The sequence below is a fragment of the Oryzias latipes genome, chromosome 12 (assembly GCF_002234675.1).
Source record: "Oryzias latipes chromosome 12, ASM223467v1".
NCBI lineage: Eukaryota > Metazoa > Chordata > Actinopteri > Beloniformes > Adrianichthyidae > Oryzias > Oryzias latipes.
The window spans coordinates 29,194,713-29,209,405 of NC_019870.2; the positions used below are offsets into that span (position 1 = coordinate 29,194,713).

The 14,693-nt window shown below is 50.7% G+C and overlaps 2 protein-coding genes and 1 long non-coding RNA gene across 12 annotated transcripts in view; 1 reads left to right on the forward strand and 2 right to left on the reverse strand.

The window, feature by feature from the left end:
- Positions 1-1,224: 1,224 nt before the first annotated feature.
- On the reverse strand, positions 1,225-8,236 carry LOC105355339 (transcription initiation factor TFIID subunit 4). Of its 2 annotated transcripts, none has more exons than XM_023960927.1 (5): positions 6,288-8,236; positions 5,862-6,092; positions 5,195-5,574; positions 4,783-4,973; positions 1,225-4,067 (listed from the first exon to the last, which is right to left on the reverse strand). In XM_023960927.1, the coding sequence occupies exons 1-5, from the start codon at positions 8,209-8,211 to the stop codon at positions 3,617-3,619; spliced, it is 3,177 nt and encodes a 1,058-aa protein (XP_023816695.1). In that variant the 5' UTR covers positions 8,212-8,236; the 3' UTR covers positions 1,225-3,616. The 2 variants fall into 2 exon arrangements, with proteins under 2 accessions (XP_023816695.1, XP_023816694.1); XM_023960926.1 differs by having other exon boundaries at positions 4,783-4,976.
- Positions 8,237-8,289: 53 nt separating this feature from the next.
- LOC105355333 lies at positions 8,290-9,336 on the forward strand. Of its 2 annotated transcripts, none has more exons than XR_909779.3 (3): positions 8,290-8,674; positions 9,020-9,076; positions 9,167-9,336. It is a non-coding gene; the product is annotated as an uncharacterized LOC105355333 (long non-coding RNA). The 2 variants fall into 2 exon arrangements; XR_909778.3 differs by having other exon boundaries at positions 9,170-9,336.
- Positions 9,337-9,628: 292 nt separating this feature from the next.
- LOC101162857 (protein Shroom3) overlaps positions 9,629-14,693 on the reverse strand; it is a 66,823-nt gene continuing 61,758 nt past the window's right edge. For all 8 annotated transcript variants that reach the window (XM_023961091.1, XM_023961094.1, XM_023961092.1 and 5 more), the window contains 3 exons: positions 13,105-13,270; positions 12,885-13,006; positions 9,629-10,999 (listed from right to left, as the gene is read on the reverse strand). In XM_023961091.1, the coding sequence (XP_023816859.1) occupies positions 10,652-10,999; positions 12,885-13,006; positions 13,105-13,270 (636 nt within the window). In that variant the 3' untranslated portion in view covers positions 9,629-10,651. The remainder of the gene's footprint in view (positions 11,000-12,884; positions 13,007-13,104; positions 13,271-14,693) is intronic.

Consider the following 14,693-nt stretch of genomic DNA (forward strand, 5'->3'; position numbering starts at 1 on the left):
GTCCATGGATTACATGAAATCTTTCCACCTTTATCCACCTTTGTCATGGTAGGGAGAACACGTCAATGGAAGGGAGGGGGGGTCATCTGGACCCCATAGGATAACACAAGGGTTAAGGACTTGACTTAACCTCGAGACATCACCCACATACTGAGAACCTTCACCAACGTAAAATCCCACAGGAAGTTGATGACTTGCTTTTTTTTCGGCGTCTGACAGACCCTTCTTTGCTGAAATGGAGAGAAAGAGCTTGGACATGGAAGTCTGCATGCATCTCAATAAATAAGACCTAAAACAACCCTTCAAATGTTAAAAGGTGAAGGCAGAATTGAAGGCATCTTTGTACCAAGCTTCACATTTCAGATTTGCATCCAGAAATCCACTTTCTTCAGGTATTCTGGGACAAAAAGCATGTTTTCATGACGTTTCGTGAGCCCACAAAGCTTCACAGGTGGGAATTACATTCACCAAAACATGCAGAGCAGGATTTAGGAAGTAGAAAACTGGAACATTTCAAAATAAAGTTAATAACTAGCTGGTAGACTTTATGACTGTCATTCTGGGATCAGTAGTTACTGGTCCTGTGTTTCTCACTAGATCAGACAAAAGGAACTTTGTTCTTCTCTTTTTTTCTGCTAAAATAAAATAAAAAATCAGTTAAAGCCACTTTCAAAAGCATTCCTGAAAGTCATTTCTTTTTTTTCTTTATCCAACTTTTAAGAATGAGCTCTCTCCTCTAGGACAGTGTCTCCGACCACAAACCGCTGGTACCATCTCGTCAGAAAGGTTCCTGGTCATCACTGACAGCAGTCCTTTTGGAACAAAAACACGAAAACAATCAGAAAAAAACACATGCGGTTGTCCTCCTGGATAGTCTGTACTTTCAGGGTTCTCCTGCGTTCCCCATCACCCTCAAACATGTCTATTTCACAGATCCTTTCTATTGAGAAGTCTGATGAAAAACACGGCTTCAGTTTTACTTAGACCCACATCCATGGCTGCGGCTCTGAGCCACTGTCTCAGTGGATCTGAGAGGCCTGCTGCTAACTGGTTCTCCGAGTCCTCTTCAGGTCCTGACGCGTCACGTCAACGGAAAACGGTTGTTAACTTTCTCTAGCAGGGTCTATCAGGAGACCCAGCTGGGACTTGAACCGGGGGCCTCCTTGCTCGCTAACCCCTCCTCCACCATGCCGCCCTGCATGATTTTCTTTTTTTTTTTTTTTACATTTCATGCTGCAACAACAGAACAGAGTTCACAAAAAGACTGGAGAGTTTCCTCAAAGATTTCCTGTAGGGTAGCAGGGCTCATCCCCGACTTTTGAAGGAACACGTCTCGACATGTGAGCCGAGGAGCTGCAGCGGCACATGCGTGTTACATATCAGACGTGCAGAGGCTTTCTGGAGCAGTGAAGTGTCTGAGGCTCAGCTGAATGTACAGACGGTCTTTGGCTGGCCAAGGCCTCACAGGACCTCAGCGGGTGAAAACCAGATCCTCCTGTACCGGTTCTATAATCAAACAAAAACGTTTCACAAATGTTTAACATTACAAAGTAAATAGACCACACTGTAGAGGAAAGGTAAAGGACCGTTTGGAGTCTGCAGAACCTTCCAGACAGAACATGAGCAGACGATCAGCAAAGCCTCCTCACATCTGCAGAACTCAGGGGCCCGCATGAGAACTGGACCCCGTTCTGCCGCTTTAACCCGACCTTCCATGACCCTTTAGGAGCACCAGACTTCAGTGCCGTTGTTCTTTCTCAGGGTGTGGAAAGCCTTTCCTGCACACGCATCTGCGGAACCAGTTCTGCTGGTCCCGGTTCCGCTGGTTCTGTCGGCTTTTGACCCAAGAGGGGAGGAAGAGGTCCAGCTCATCACCCGCTTTCGTGGCCCCGAACAGCTCCGCATCTGCAGGGACGTATGGAAAAAGGAGGGACGCACAGCCACAGCTCTGCATCGCAGGTCTGAGAACACGCGTGCACAAACACACAGGCATGATGGGACACGTCCTGCCGAACCCAACCAGGTTCCTTCAGCCTGATCTCCATCCAGCAGCGAGGAGCACGGACCCGGTTCCCGTCTCGTTCAACCAAGATGAACTAGAAAACTGTTCGGCAAACCCATCAACCCCAACGGTGGCGTTTCTGAAGAAGCCTCCGCCCTGAGCAAACATGCATGTTGCCATGGAGACAGAAGAGAAAAACACATCTCGCCGTCTGTCTAACAAAGTTTTGGACCGTCAGGTCTCAGACAGGAATGGACGCATTTAAAAAAAAAAAAAAAAAAAAAAAAAGACTTTGAAACCGTTACCATGGCGATGGAGATTCTGACAGCTATGAATAAAAATGTTTTTCTCTTTACTGCACGTTCATCACGCACTTGAGATAAAAACGTTTACATCAAAAACATGGAAATCGGTTCTTTACGAACTAAAAGCGTGTAGAGGAGGCAGAAGTTATGCAGTAAGAACATTTAGAGCATTTCTGAACTCAGAGCTTCAGGTGGCTGGACGCTCTGACTGATGCGTCATCCTAAAGTCGTCCGCAGGTTTCAGTCAACATAAAGGAATCCGTTCACACCAGCAGAGAAAACAACAGGCTTAGCAAGATTTTGCTTTATTGATTGCTTCATTAAAAGTATTTTCTTAAAAAAAAATGAAAAAAAAGAGATCAGAGACAAAAAAGAACAAAAAGCTGTTGCTAATGATATAAACTTGTTTTTAATGTCCGACTAAGGGGAGATCCATGCAGGACACCATGACTACATCCCAAATCCCCAAAGAGTAAATGCATCACCAATGTGTGCTAAAGCCTTTGGAAAAGCAGGAGACCACAAACCAAACTAACCGCTGTGCCTGGACCGTACCCAACGTGAGGAACGACGGAAAATGCAGCCGGGACTCAAACCCGCGCTGATGCAGGCTGTGGAAAGAGCTGCAATGACTGTGCTGACACGTGATGCCGGACTTTGTTCATGTCACCGGCGTGCGCTACAGGAGGCGTTGACCGCCAGACCAGCAGCTCGCCGTCTCAACGGCTCAGCCAGTGAAACCTGAGCTCCGCTTTACCTCTAGACCCTCGTCTCCCTCCAGCTTTTCCTGCAACAACGCATTAGCATTCCTGCAGAAAATTCCCTGCTAAGCGCCTTTCAAATGCTTCTTTAAGGAAAAAAAACAGGCATCAGATGCTGCAGATACGCAGAGACACTGACTGCTGCAGAAAGCCCCGCACTCATTACTTACAGTCTGAACTGGTGGGAGACAAGACCCCCATTCAGACCCCCCCCCCCAACAAGCAGAAGCTCATAGATGTGATACGTCCTCCTTAAAGCCCCTGAAACATCCTTCCCTCCAAGGATTCACACCTCATTCTTGGTTGCGTAAACGTGCTGCCGGTAAAGACGGATCAGTGTGCAGAGAAAGAAAACGTGGATTTGTGAACAGCTTCATCCCCAAGTTCACCTTCAGTGCTCTGTGGTTTTTAACGGAGGTGCTGCTGGATGAAAACACGGAGGTGGGATCTTCAATAAGCCCATTTTTGTCCCCCGTCTCTAAATGCGGGCCTCGGACCCCGGAAGGGTAAAGTGTTGGTTGCTGATGCTGCAGAACCTCGTGCTCTCCTCACGCGGTGGACTCAGTCTTATGCAACTCAAAGGGCTGGGATCTCCTTTTGAGGAAAGCAGCAAGAGATGTCGACCTTTTGACCTTTTCCATCCCAATATAAGTCAGGGGCCTCTGTTTGGGTGTAGCAAAAGAGAATTGATGGCGGACGTGATGGCGTTGCTTCTGTGGCTGCGAGGCCTCTTCCCTCTGGCATTTAAGCTGTTTCTGTTCGGCCACCCACTGCTGGGCCCCCCCCAGGACCTCCAGCGTTTCCGGTGACGGCTTTTCCAGGTACTGCCAGGGCCTCTTTCCCGCCGTGTCTCGCAGCCTCACGTCTGCAAAGTAACTGTTAACCAGCAGACGAATGATGTTTTTGCTGTTGTAGATAGCAGCGATGTGGAGCGGCGTCTGCCCGGCCGTAGACTTGGCGTTTATGTCCAAACTCAGGCCCATCTTTGCAGCTGCAAGCCTGAAGACAGAGAAAGTGGATCATTCACTGCAAGAAAAGCTCTCAGAATGAATTGGTTTTTATGGTTTTAGGGTGTTCCAGGTTCAAAGGTCAAACAATCCCAAACACGCCCAACTCCAACCCTTTGAGTTGATCCAAATCAGTGTAAGCACAGACCTTTAGGTCACGATGTGTGGATGCTAGCATCGGGTTCATCTATCAGCCAAAAGCTCTCCTGACCACGTCTGTGAGAAAACGTGACGAGCAGCATCAATCTGGAAGCTTCCAGTGACATTATGAGGTCAAACACATTGACTCTAAATGAGATCTGGACTGAGCGACTCCTCCCCCTTGGCGCTCCAAACAGGAACCAGCAGCTGTTACTCAATCATTCTTTTGGTCAGAAGAACCGTTCTGGATCTGATTCCTTTTTTAACATCTTCTTGATGATCCTTATTTTTTGTTTTATGATAATTTTTCTTTATTGCAAGTTATGAACGGACCAATCAGATGCCTCAGTAACAGCATGTGGTCTCGCGTAAAATGTTCATAATGTCTAACAGATTTTGTGGCCTGCTGTCAAGTGTTAGGGGTGTGGCCTTCCAACAAGCTCACTCCTGATTGGCCAGAGTGGTCGCCAAAGAAATGTTGACTCAGACATCAGGTGTGTGTCCAAAAGTGTCCAAAAGTTTTTTGAACGCTCCTGTTTCACAGCAGCTGCTCGCCATACACTTACGAGAGCGTGTTGAGGACTCGATGGTCGCCGTGTTTGGCGATCCAGTGCAGCACCGTGAAGCCGGAGATGAAGTCTCGTTTGTGGAGCAGGGACGGGTCCTCTCTGAACAGCGAGTAGATGTCTCCCCAGGCGCCTGAGGCCGCCTTCACCATCCACGAGTGCTCGTTGGGATGCAGCGGGACCAGGGACGGCTGCTGAAGAGAGTCATCGAGCTCTTTAATAAAGACTTCTCATTGTTGTTTTTGCTTCAATTCCAGACAAATGTCCTCAAACGTCTCGTGTCAGAGAGGATTTGCTCCAATCAGACGGAACTGCAGGAAAAGCTTCAGCTTTACTCGCTCGTCCTTCTGCAGGTCAGACCATCGTGACCCCAGCAGAAAAACCATGAGGCCAATCAGGAGCTTGCTCTCACCTGCCCATTAGTGGGTCCTGTGGAAGTACTGGTTGCAGGAGAAGCCTTCCCCCTTCCTCCTTTCTGGGCGTCATTATCAGCCAGGGGGGCGGGGCTGCTGCTGCGAGGAGGCGTAGAGCATGATGTCAGGGAGGACGACGACAGGTTGCGATGGAGGCTGAGCGAAGAGGAGATTCGCTGCAGGCGAACCAGCCGCGCCACCTCCTTCCCCGTCGGGTCCATGTCCTGCAGCTGATCCAGGTCGGCGCCCAGGCTCAGGCACATCCTGCTCCTCAGCGCGCTGTCCACGCGCCGGACCGCCGGGGGGCGGGGCCGGAGCTGAGGAGAGCAGGAGGGGCCCTCGCTGGAATAAGCCTCCTCGGTGTTGTCATAGAGGTCACCTGTGGGGGGAGGAGTTTGCTTTAGACTCCGCCTCTGACCAATCATACAATGGAGAGAGAGCTGCATGCATAAAAACTAACGCTGAAGAAAGTTTAAAGGCCATCTAACGTGTCTGGGGTGTTACCATGGCAACGTTTGTCATGACTTTTACCGTCCCAGGTGTAAAGACTGAAGGCTTTTTTTGTTTGCTTTGATACAAAGTTTTTACAATGCAGAGCTTTTCAAGCCAACTTTAGTGAATTAATTCATGTTCAGGGGTCAAAATACAGTTTCTGAATCGACTGACCTGTGGAGAAGAACCACTGCATGTGCTGGTTGGGAAAGCGGCCATCTTTGTCAGTGGAGCCATGAGGATCTGACAAGTTATCCAGAGACTGGTGCTCATCACAAAGATTTCCTGCAGAGCAGTGCCGCGCCGGGGGGCCTTTACTCCTGGAGGTGCAGCTCCCAGGTGTCAAAGGGGATCTGTGGGAATGCTGGAACCCATCCTGGACTTCAGGAGCCGTCCCGGGCCCGTCTGTTGACAGAGACACAGCAGCCGAAAGTTTCTGAGCAGCTTTACTACAAACAATCCACAAATCTCCTTGATGACCACATCAAGCCCTTTGTCACCAGAAAGGAAACTGCCTGTGCTTAACAGGAAGTACAAGAGATCCAGTGATTGTAAAAAAACGGTTCAGTTGTTTGAGTTTCTGCTGGTTTCAAACTGTACCTGTTCCGGCCTGCAGATCCTCCGAGCTGCTGCTGCACTGAGACCTTCTTGGGGAATTCTGAAGGCTGTGGTCGCTGCTGGACACCTGAGCGTCAGAGGAGAGGCTGGCGTTGCCGCTGTGGCTGGGGGACAGCCTGCGGCGCTGATCCGGTCCTGACTGTGGTGAGCCTCCTGGAGGTGCAATGTGCAGCTGGATCCTCTCGCCGTGTTGGGTGGGTGCGCCTTGGCGCTGACGCGATCCCAGCTGTGGTGAGCCTCCTGCAGCCGGAATGTGCAGTGGGATCCTGTAAGTGGGTTGGGCAGGTGCGCCTTGGCGCCGATACGGTCTTGACTGCGGTGAGCCTCCTGCAGGCGGAGTCCTGTCACCGCATTGGACAGGCGCACCGTGGCGCTCTGCTTCTAAAGGCACGCTGCGCCTGGTGGACGTGGACTCACACGGGACCGTCCTGACCTCAGCTGGCTGTCCTGCCTGCCACGCCCCCGGAGGCCCCAAATGAGTGGGGGTCTGTCTCTCTGTGGACTGGATGTAGATCTGCGGGGGCCCTTTTCCTGAAGAAGCGACAGAGGTGGGTGCTACTGTGTCTACAATGCATGGGGGGGTAGTAGAGGCAGCCCTCCCCACACCTCTTCCTCTTGCCTGGATTTCTTCTCCATAATCATCTTCATCATCATCATCTTGAGAAACAGCCGATTTGTAGCTTTTCCTGTGTCTATGATGTCGACCGACAACCTGCACCGGGTGGAGGGTTTGGGGAGGAGGGGAGCGCTCCTGCTGGGGCCCCGTCTGTTGCTGCAGTTGCTCCCTGCTGCCTTTTTTGGGTTCTTGGATGGGGGTCTGCAGGTTTGGTTTTTTGTGGCATCCACCTGATGTAGGTCCTGCCAGGAACCCAGGAGGTGGCCCCTGCTGACCTGGAAGGCTGTTCTGCACAGGGCTGGGGCCTCCTCTCTCTGGACCTGCCGGGCCTCTTCTCTCAGGGACCACCAGGGCCCCTCTCACTGGGGATGCTGAGGCCCCCCTGTCGGGGGCAGCCGGCCCCCCTAACCCTGGCCCTGCTGGGGCACCTCTCACTGGGCCTGCAGGAGCCCCTCTGACTAGGCTTGCTGGGGCCCCCCTGTCTGGGACAACTGACACCCCTCTCACCGGGCATGCAGGGGCCCCTCTCTCTGGGCCCGCCGGAGCCCTTCTACCTTGGCCTGTTAAGGCCCCAATGTCTGGGGCCTCCAGGGACCCTCTAACTGGGCTTGCAGGAGCCCCTCTTACTAGGCCTGCTGAGGCCCTCCTGTCTGGGGAAGCCGACACCCCTCTCACTGGGTTTGTTGGGGTCCCTCTCTCTGAGGCTGGCGGCCCCCCTCTCACCAGGCCCTCCGGGGCCCCTCTTAATAGGCTTTCTGAGGCCCTCCTGTCTGGAGAAGCCGACACCCCTCTCTTTGTGCTTGCTGGGGCCCTTCTCTCTGGGACCGCTGACCCCCCTCTTTCTGGGTCCCCCTGTGCTAGTCTTGGTCCCCCTGGCAGTGGGGGGGCGATGCTGACCTGTGGTCCGCTGTGTGGAGGCAGGATCCCGGCTGAAGGTAGGGCCCCCGCGCGCGGCCCCCTGGACGCCGCCTCCCCCTGCTCCTGCCCAGCTCTCGGTCGGTGACTCTCTGGAGCGGCAGCCGGGGTTCTGCCCCCGTCGGGGCGCTGCAGAGGTGCGGGGGGGCCCGCCTGCCCCCCCCTGAACTTGCTCCGAAGAGTGACGTAAGACGCGCCGTCGATCTGCCTCACGGTGGCCACGGAGTTGACAAACTGTTTAAAGACGTCTCGGTTCTGATTCCGGTGCTCACCGAGGAAGTCCCTGAAGTGCTGCAGCAGCTCGGCGTTCTTCACCGAACCCCCGCGGCTCTGCAGGAAGTGGAGCACCGCGTCCTGCGTGAAGTGCGTGGCCATGATCGCAGCCGCGCGCGGCTCTCCCGCTCCAACGGTCTCAAAGGTCGGGGAGCAGTTTCTGTCAGACCAGAATAGGCCCCGCCCACTCCAGGTATTTCATGTCGCTCTCACCTGCCGCATTCCTGCGCGGTGCCCGGATGTTTGTGAGAGCAGCAGGATGTTCGTTGGATGAGTAGGACTCCGGTGGTCCTGTGACAGACACCAGCTGAAGATGTGGAAGTGGAAAAGCTCCCACGCAGAAATGCAGAAGTAAATACCGTCAAAGTGGAGAACTCAGGTGACGCCGCGAGGTGGGCGGGGCTTTTCTGTCCACCTGCAGAGTGAATGAATGACGTGTTGCCGTGTTAACGGAAGCCCGCGCAGGACTTGTGCTTCTTCTCCACCTGCAGGAGTGAGGCGAAGCTGCAGAGCCACAGAGGAAAACATCGGGACCGGACTGCGGCTGCGCGGAGTTTAGGGTCAGGTGAGAAAACAATTCTGGAGAACATGATTGGTTTTTTGTTCCTCACTTACAGGAAAAAAAGTCTAAATGTCGAGATTAAAGTCGAAACAGATTTAACCCGCTACAGCAAAGATGTCTGTTTATGGAAGATGAAAGATGTGGAGCATTTTGTCAAGATTTATATCCAGAAAGATTTCAAAAAGTTCTTTACTTTTGGCGACTCAAAACCAGATTATTGTGAGCGTAGCCATCTTTCTGGGGTTTGGTGTCGGTAAAGCGGAGTGTCATCTGTAAAATAAGGAGCTCAGAGACGCGTTTGGGTGTAGAGGACCAATACTTTCCTTTGCTTTCCATTCTCATACCCAGAAGTCCATTTGTCTCATGACGTCATGAACCTGTCGTGCACAGAACACCAATGCCAAGGTAAAGTGTTACATACCCCCCTCCTCCAGAGGAAATGTCCCGTTTCTACAGAAAACAACAAAGAGGAATGAAAATAGTCTGTTATGTCAGCAGAAGAACGTTGAAAATGCCAGAAAGTGATCCTCCTCAGACGTAGAGATCTGCTCTTTGGATGAAGAAAGGATGGAAGTGGACATCTGCAGGGACACCAGCGTCTTCATCAACGGCTGCAGAGATCCTGCAAACCAACCATCAATAAATAAAACTTTAATAAATGGTAAATCAAAGGAGCTTCCAAACATTTGGAACGTTATCAATAAACATTCAGCTCACCTGTTCAGTTAAGTTAGTCCGTCTGCTCTGCTGCTGCACGCCGTTCACCTGCTGCTCTGAACGCTCACTTTCACTTTAAATCTGGAGTTTTTCTTTACATCTCTTCATTTGACTTTTTTTTCTGTTTGGTGGCCCTAAACTCGGTCGTAGAAATCAAAAGTCAGTTTTCTGGAAACCCCTGTGGTTTCGCTCAGATGAAGATGAGCAGACCGAGTCTTGAATGAAGGACGGAGCGGCGCAGAGAGCTGACAAAGTGCTTTTATTGAACAAAACCTGGGAGTGGGAGGAAATAAGGCACTGCAGTTCTCAGACAGACAGACAGACACTTTACTTCTTGAACAGTCAGAAGAGACTTTGAAGGACAATCTTAACAGTCTGGTTACTTTATTTGACAAATGGAACAAATGCATTTCAATTTAAACCGTTTTTCCCAGCATGCTTCTGCAGGAACACGTGCATCAGCCGCGTATAGCCTCCTTAAATATCTTTGGGGGGGTTTCTCCCTATAATGCTCATTACAGTGTATTCAAATGTGCTGAATATTTCAAAGAGACCAAAGAAAAGAGTGTAATAGCTGTGATAACTGGTGCAACTGTGGGCTTTGTAATGTGTAAAAAACAAAAAAACTACAGTTAAAGGTGAGCCTTTACAAGATAAAAGCAGCTTTAAAACCAACCATCTGCTAAAATGTCATCCACTGAACACTAACGGGGTCAGAAAACGCTGAGGCTTCAGAAACGACTGCATGTCCTGGTTTGGGATCAGCTTTCAGTCTACTCCAAAGTGCAGGAAGCTGCAGGCGGCGTGGCGATGGCGGCGGTGGCGGTACAGACACAGGCGATGCTTCCAGATTCCCTTCATGTTTCTTTGCTTTTATTTCTGCTGCAGTTCTCTCTCAGTTTGACGGCTGATGACTTTTCTCTTTCTTTGGAAGACACCCCCCCCCCCCCCCCAAATGCAGTCAGAAAACTTGAAGTCCACCTGGAGGTCCTTGAAAGCACCAGCAGCATCCCCGAAGGACAGTGGGTCCGCCACACCTGAAAATAGATCTGAGAGGATATTCCGGGAGGCTTTAAAGCTTCTTGGGCAGACCTCCATTGCGGGAACCTGGTGCAGAGCAGTTATGGTTTAGTCCACAGTGGGCGGGGTTCTGGTGCTGAGGTAAACACGGGTCTAACTGACGGTCAGGAGGCACATTTAGGTCTTTTCTTCTTCAAATGTGAAGTCTGCATAGTGGTTTCAGCGTGGGCCGAGCTGCAGGCGCTAGAGCGACGTCACGGCGGTGGACCTGAGGGAATGGGCCGGGCCTGCGACGGTCAGGGGTGGGGCCGGGGCAGGACTCGGGAGGAGACGGTCTGTGGGCCAGGCGCTCTCATTCAGATGCGCCAGCTGCTGCTCCCTGAGGCGCACGAGCTCGTCCAGGTGCCGCAGGCGGATCAGGAGGGAGGGTTTGGTGCTGACATAGCGCCGGTAGTCCTGCAGTTGGGCTTCGGTGAGGTAGCTGGAAAGAATGGCGTGGACCACCCGCTGCCGCCGGTCCAGGTTCTCCTTCAGTTCCCGGGCATCTTCAGTTTGACGGAGGAGCAGAGAGCGCTTGTGATGAAGGGAGTCCTGCCAAAAAACACAGAATGGACCAAAGCTTACAGAGCAATGACAAACGGGACAGCAGGGACCATTCTTTAGAAATGTCCAACACTTTTAGTGAAATGAAAACAATAAAACATTTATTATTCCTGTCACGCAGCTGTCCTGGGGGGTATTCCAGGAAGCAGGTTATGCTAGCTCCCATGGTAAGTTTGAGGCTAAGGAAGTGGATAACCTCAGCTTTTGGTTCCAGAAATGGAGGTATGTTTCAGGGTATGTCAAGTTGCCATAGTAACTCAAGCTCTGAACATGACCTGGTCTGGAGCAGGTTTAGTTGAAGGATAGTTTGTTTTCAGAGAGGTGAAGCAGCATGGCGTGTCCATTTAAAGATGACTTAGTGGATGAAGAAGCTCAGATAATACTTTTTCCACCATGAGAGGGTGATAAGACCACATATGGATGTTGGAAAGAGAAACTTATTACTTTGATCTAACTTAATGATTTGCTTCAATTAAGATAAATCATCTTTTTTTTGTTAAGTCAGCTTAAAAACAACACGCAGTTATCAAACAATTATTTACTTTCATTCAAATTAAATCAATGAAGTAGGTGTAACTACGGTGCTGCTGTTAGATCGGCACCGCAAAGGATTGTGGGATACCACTCCCTTTATTTTGTCTGGACGGATTTGGGTTTTTAAGTGTGGGTTTTTGACCAAATGTGTTTAGTTGTTTTACTGTGTTTTGTCTAGTTATTTGTCCTGTTATGTTTAATTCTTTCTGCACCATGAGTGAGAGGGAGGAAGAGGATGATTAAAGTCAGGGTAGTTTAAACATGATTTCTGGAATACCCCCCAGGACTATAAAGACCAGAGCGTTTCTTCTCTCTTACTGCACGTTTGAGCAAAGATTTAACCCCGTTACAAACTCAGAAACTCACCAAAATGTGTGCCGCCGAGTACCCGCTAAAATAAAAAAAGAACGTAAACAAACCCCCCAAAACGATGACATCACAGTGGGAAAATGTCAAAAAAAAAAAAGATCTCTGATGGGGCTTAAGCTTCAGCTTAAGAGGCACAACCAACATTTCGTTGACCTTTGACCTAGGAAAGAGGCCGCCATCTTGAATTAAAAAACAGTACCTTTAGGTCCGCCTACAAATGTAAACTCCTCCTATGACTATTATTTTCAGTTATGCTACAGAAACGCTGTCATATGTACCAGCGGCTCGGCTCTTACAGACGAGCAGTTTCTTTACGTCGGTGGTTCTGATCCAGTCTCCAACAATGTTCCCACCACAAAGGGTCTGTGATGACCCCTGAGCTTTTACCAGGCATCCTGCCTGCAGATGTGGCGGACTGACACCTTCCAGAAGGTTCCTCTGTCAGAACGTCTCAAACCTGAGATCATTCCTTGTGTTTCCTGACTGTTGAACCATGAACTCTGACCTGGCCTGCGTCAGGTGAGGCCTGACCTTCTGCTACTTCTATGACCTTCTGGATGAGTCCTTGCCGTGTTCTTGTCATGATGGTGGTTCTGAATGCGGGGCAGGAGTTGGGTCTTTGTGACCCTCTCAATTCTTTTGTTTCTCGTCTGCTGCTGGAGATTCTGCAGATGTCGGTGGAAAAATCTTTGACCGCTTTTCGCTTTGTCAGATTGTAAAGAGATTCTTTTGCAGCTGACTTTAGCAAAGTGGAGACATTTTCACAGAGGGACAGGCAACAACGTGATCATTAAAGACACAAAGTAATCGTTCCACTCTTACACTTTGTACTTATTTAGAGCAATATTAGATTTTGTTAGATTGGTCCGTTTAGAAAAGACCTGCCTCCATAGAGGGAGACATGACACGCGTGTGCAGGTCCTGCTCAGAGTCCTGAAGGTGTGCTTCAGGTGTGTGTGTCACGGCTCACCCTCTCCTTGGCTACGTCCTCCATCATCAGCTCCTCCCTCTCAAGCGCCAGCAGGGATCTGTCGATCCTGGACAGCCGGCTGCACAGGGACAGAAGCAGGTTCACGATCCTCTCCAGATCACCTGCAGGCATCAACGACATCACCCCAACCCCTTAGCGTCGACACAACCGCAGGGCCGCAGCTCCACACCTCTACCGTTACTCAACAGAGCAGTCGTACCAATGAACATGCTGTACTTGTCCTTCTCGTTAGTTTTAAGGCGTTCCTGCACCAGCTCCTCAATGCTGGCCCCCAGGGCCTTGTGGCCCCGCTGTTCCTCACACAGGGCCTCTTTCTCCTGCTGCAGAGCCACAACACTGTTCCTGAGGACCTCACAGAGCTCCACCTGGTGGACAAAAGAAAAAACACAGTGGAAGGGTGGAAATAATGCGCCATCAGCAAGACACCTCCAATGACGGAGAGGTTGTGCAATACAACCATCCAGTGACAGTGTTGTCACTCCAGCGGTACCATGAGACGGCGTCTACCACCAACACAGGTAGTGCAACTCATCCAGGACGCCAAAACAATGTCTAGTGTCCAGAGCATGGAGGCGCTACCAGGAGACAGGCCAGGAAATCAGGAGATGTGGAGGAGGCTGTAGGAGGGCGACAACCCTGCATCAGGACCACTACCTCCTCCTGTGTGCAAGGAGCTACAGGAGGAGCACTGCCAGAGCCCTGCAGAATGACCTCCGGCAGGCCACAAATGTGCACTTGTCTGCTCAGACGGCTAGAAACAGAGTCCATGAGGGGGGTCTGAAGAACCGACGTCCACAGGTGGGAGTTGTGCTTACAGCCCAACACCATGCAAGACGTTTGGCATTTTCTAGAAAACACCAAGATTCTTCACAGATGAAAGCAGGGTCACACTGAGCACGAGTGATAGACGTGACACAGTCTGGAGACGCCGTGGAGAACGTTCTTCTGCTGCGTCCCACTTTGGCAGTGGGTCGGTAACGGTTCAGGGTGGCATTTCTTATGAGGCCCGTCTCCATGTGCTCACCAGAGGCAGCCTGACTGCCTGTAGGTACAGAGATGAGATCCTCAGACCCTGTGAGACCACATGCTGGTGCAGATGGGCCTGGGTTCCTCCTAATGCAAGGCGATACTGGACCTCATGTGTGTCAGCAGTTTCTGAAAGATGAAGGTACTGATGTAATGGACCGGCCCGCCCGTTCCCCAGACCTGAATCCAATACTTTGGGACGTGCTGTCTCTGTCCGTCCACCGACGCCAGGTTGCACCACAGTCTGTCCAGGAGGTGGTGGATGCTTTGGTTCGGGTGTGGGAGGAGACCCCCCACCCCCCCCAGGAGACCAACCGCCGCCTCATCAGAAGCATTCCCCGACGTCGCAGGGAAGTCATACGGGAATGTGGAGGCCACGCCCACTACTGAGCCTCATTTGGAGTTGTTTCAAAGACACTCTACAGTGGGGCCGTCAAGTAGATTTTAACTGAATGAATTTGATGATGTCATAGCCACCGTAAAAAAAAAAGTAGTGAGCATGGTGTCTGAATTGCTTTTTAAATTCAGGGCTCTACATAGTCCTGCATTATGTAGTTTTTTAGTAGTTTGGGGTTAGGGCGGGAACTCGGACACAGCGATTGTCTGATTTTTAAAGAATTTAAGCAAAAATTCTTAAAAAATCAGACAATGCGATTTAATAGATTTCCTTCTCATTTTGTCTCTCATGATTGATGAAAACGACAGGCCTCTGTAGTTTAGTATGAGTCCACATCCAGGCCTCCATAGGCTAATACATTTAAT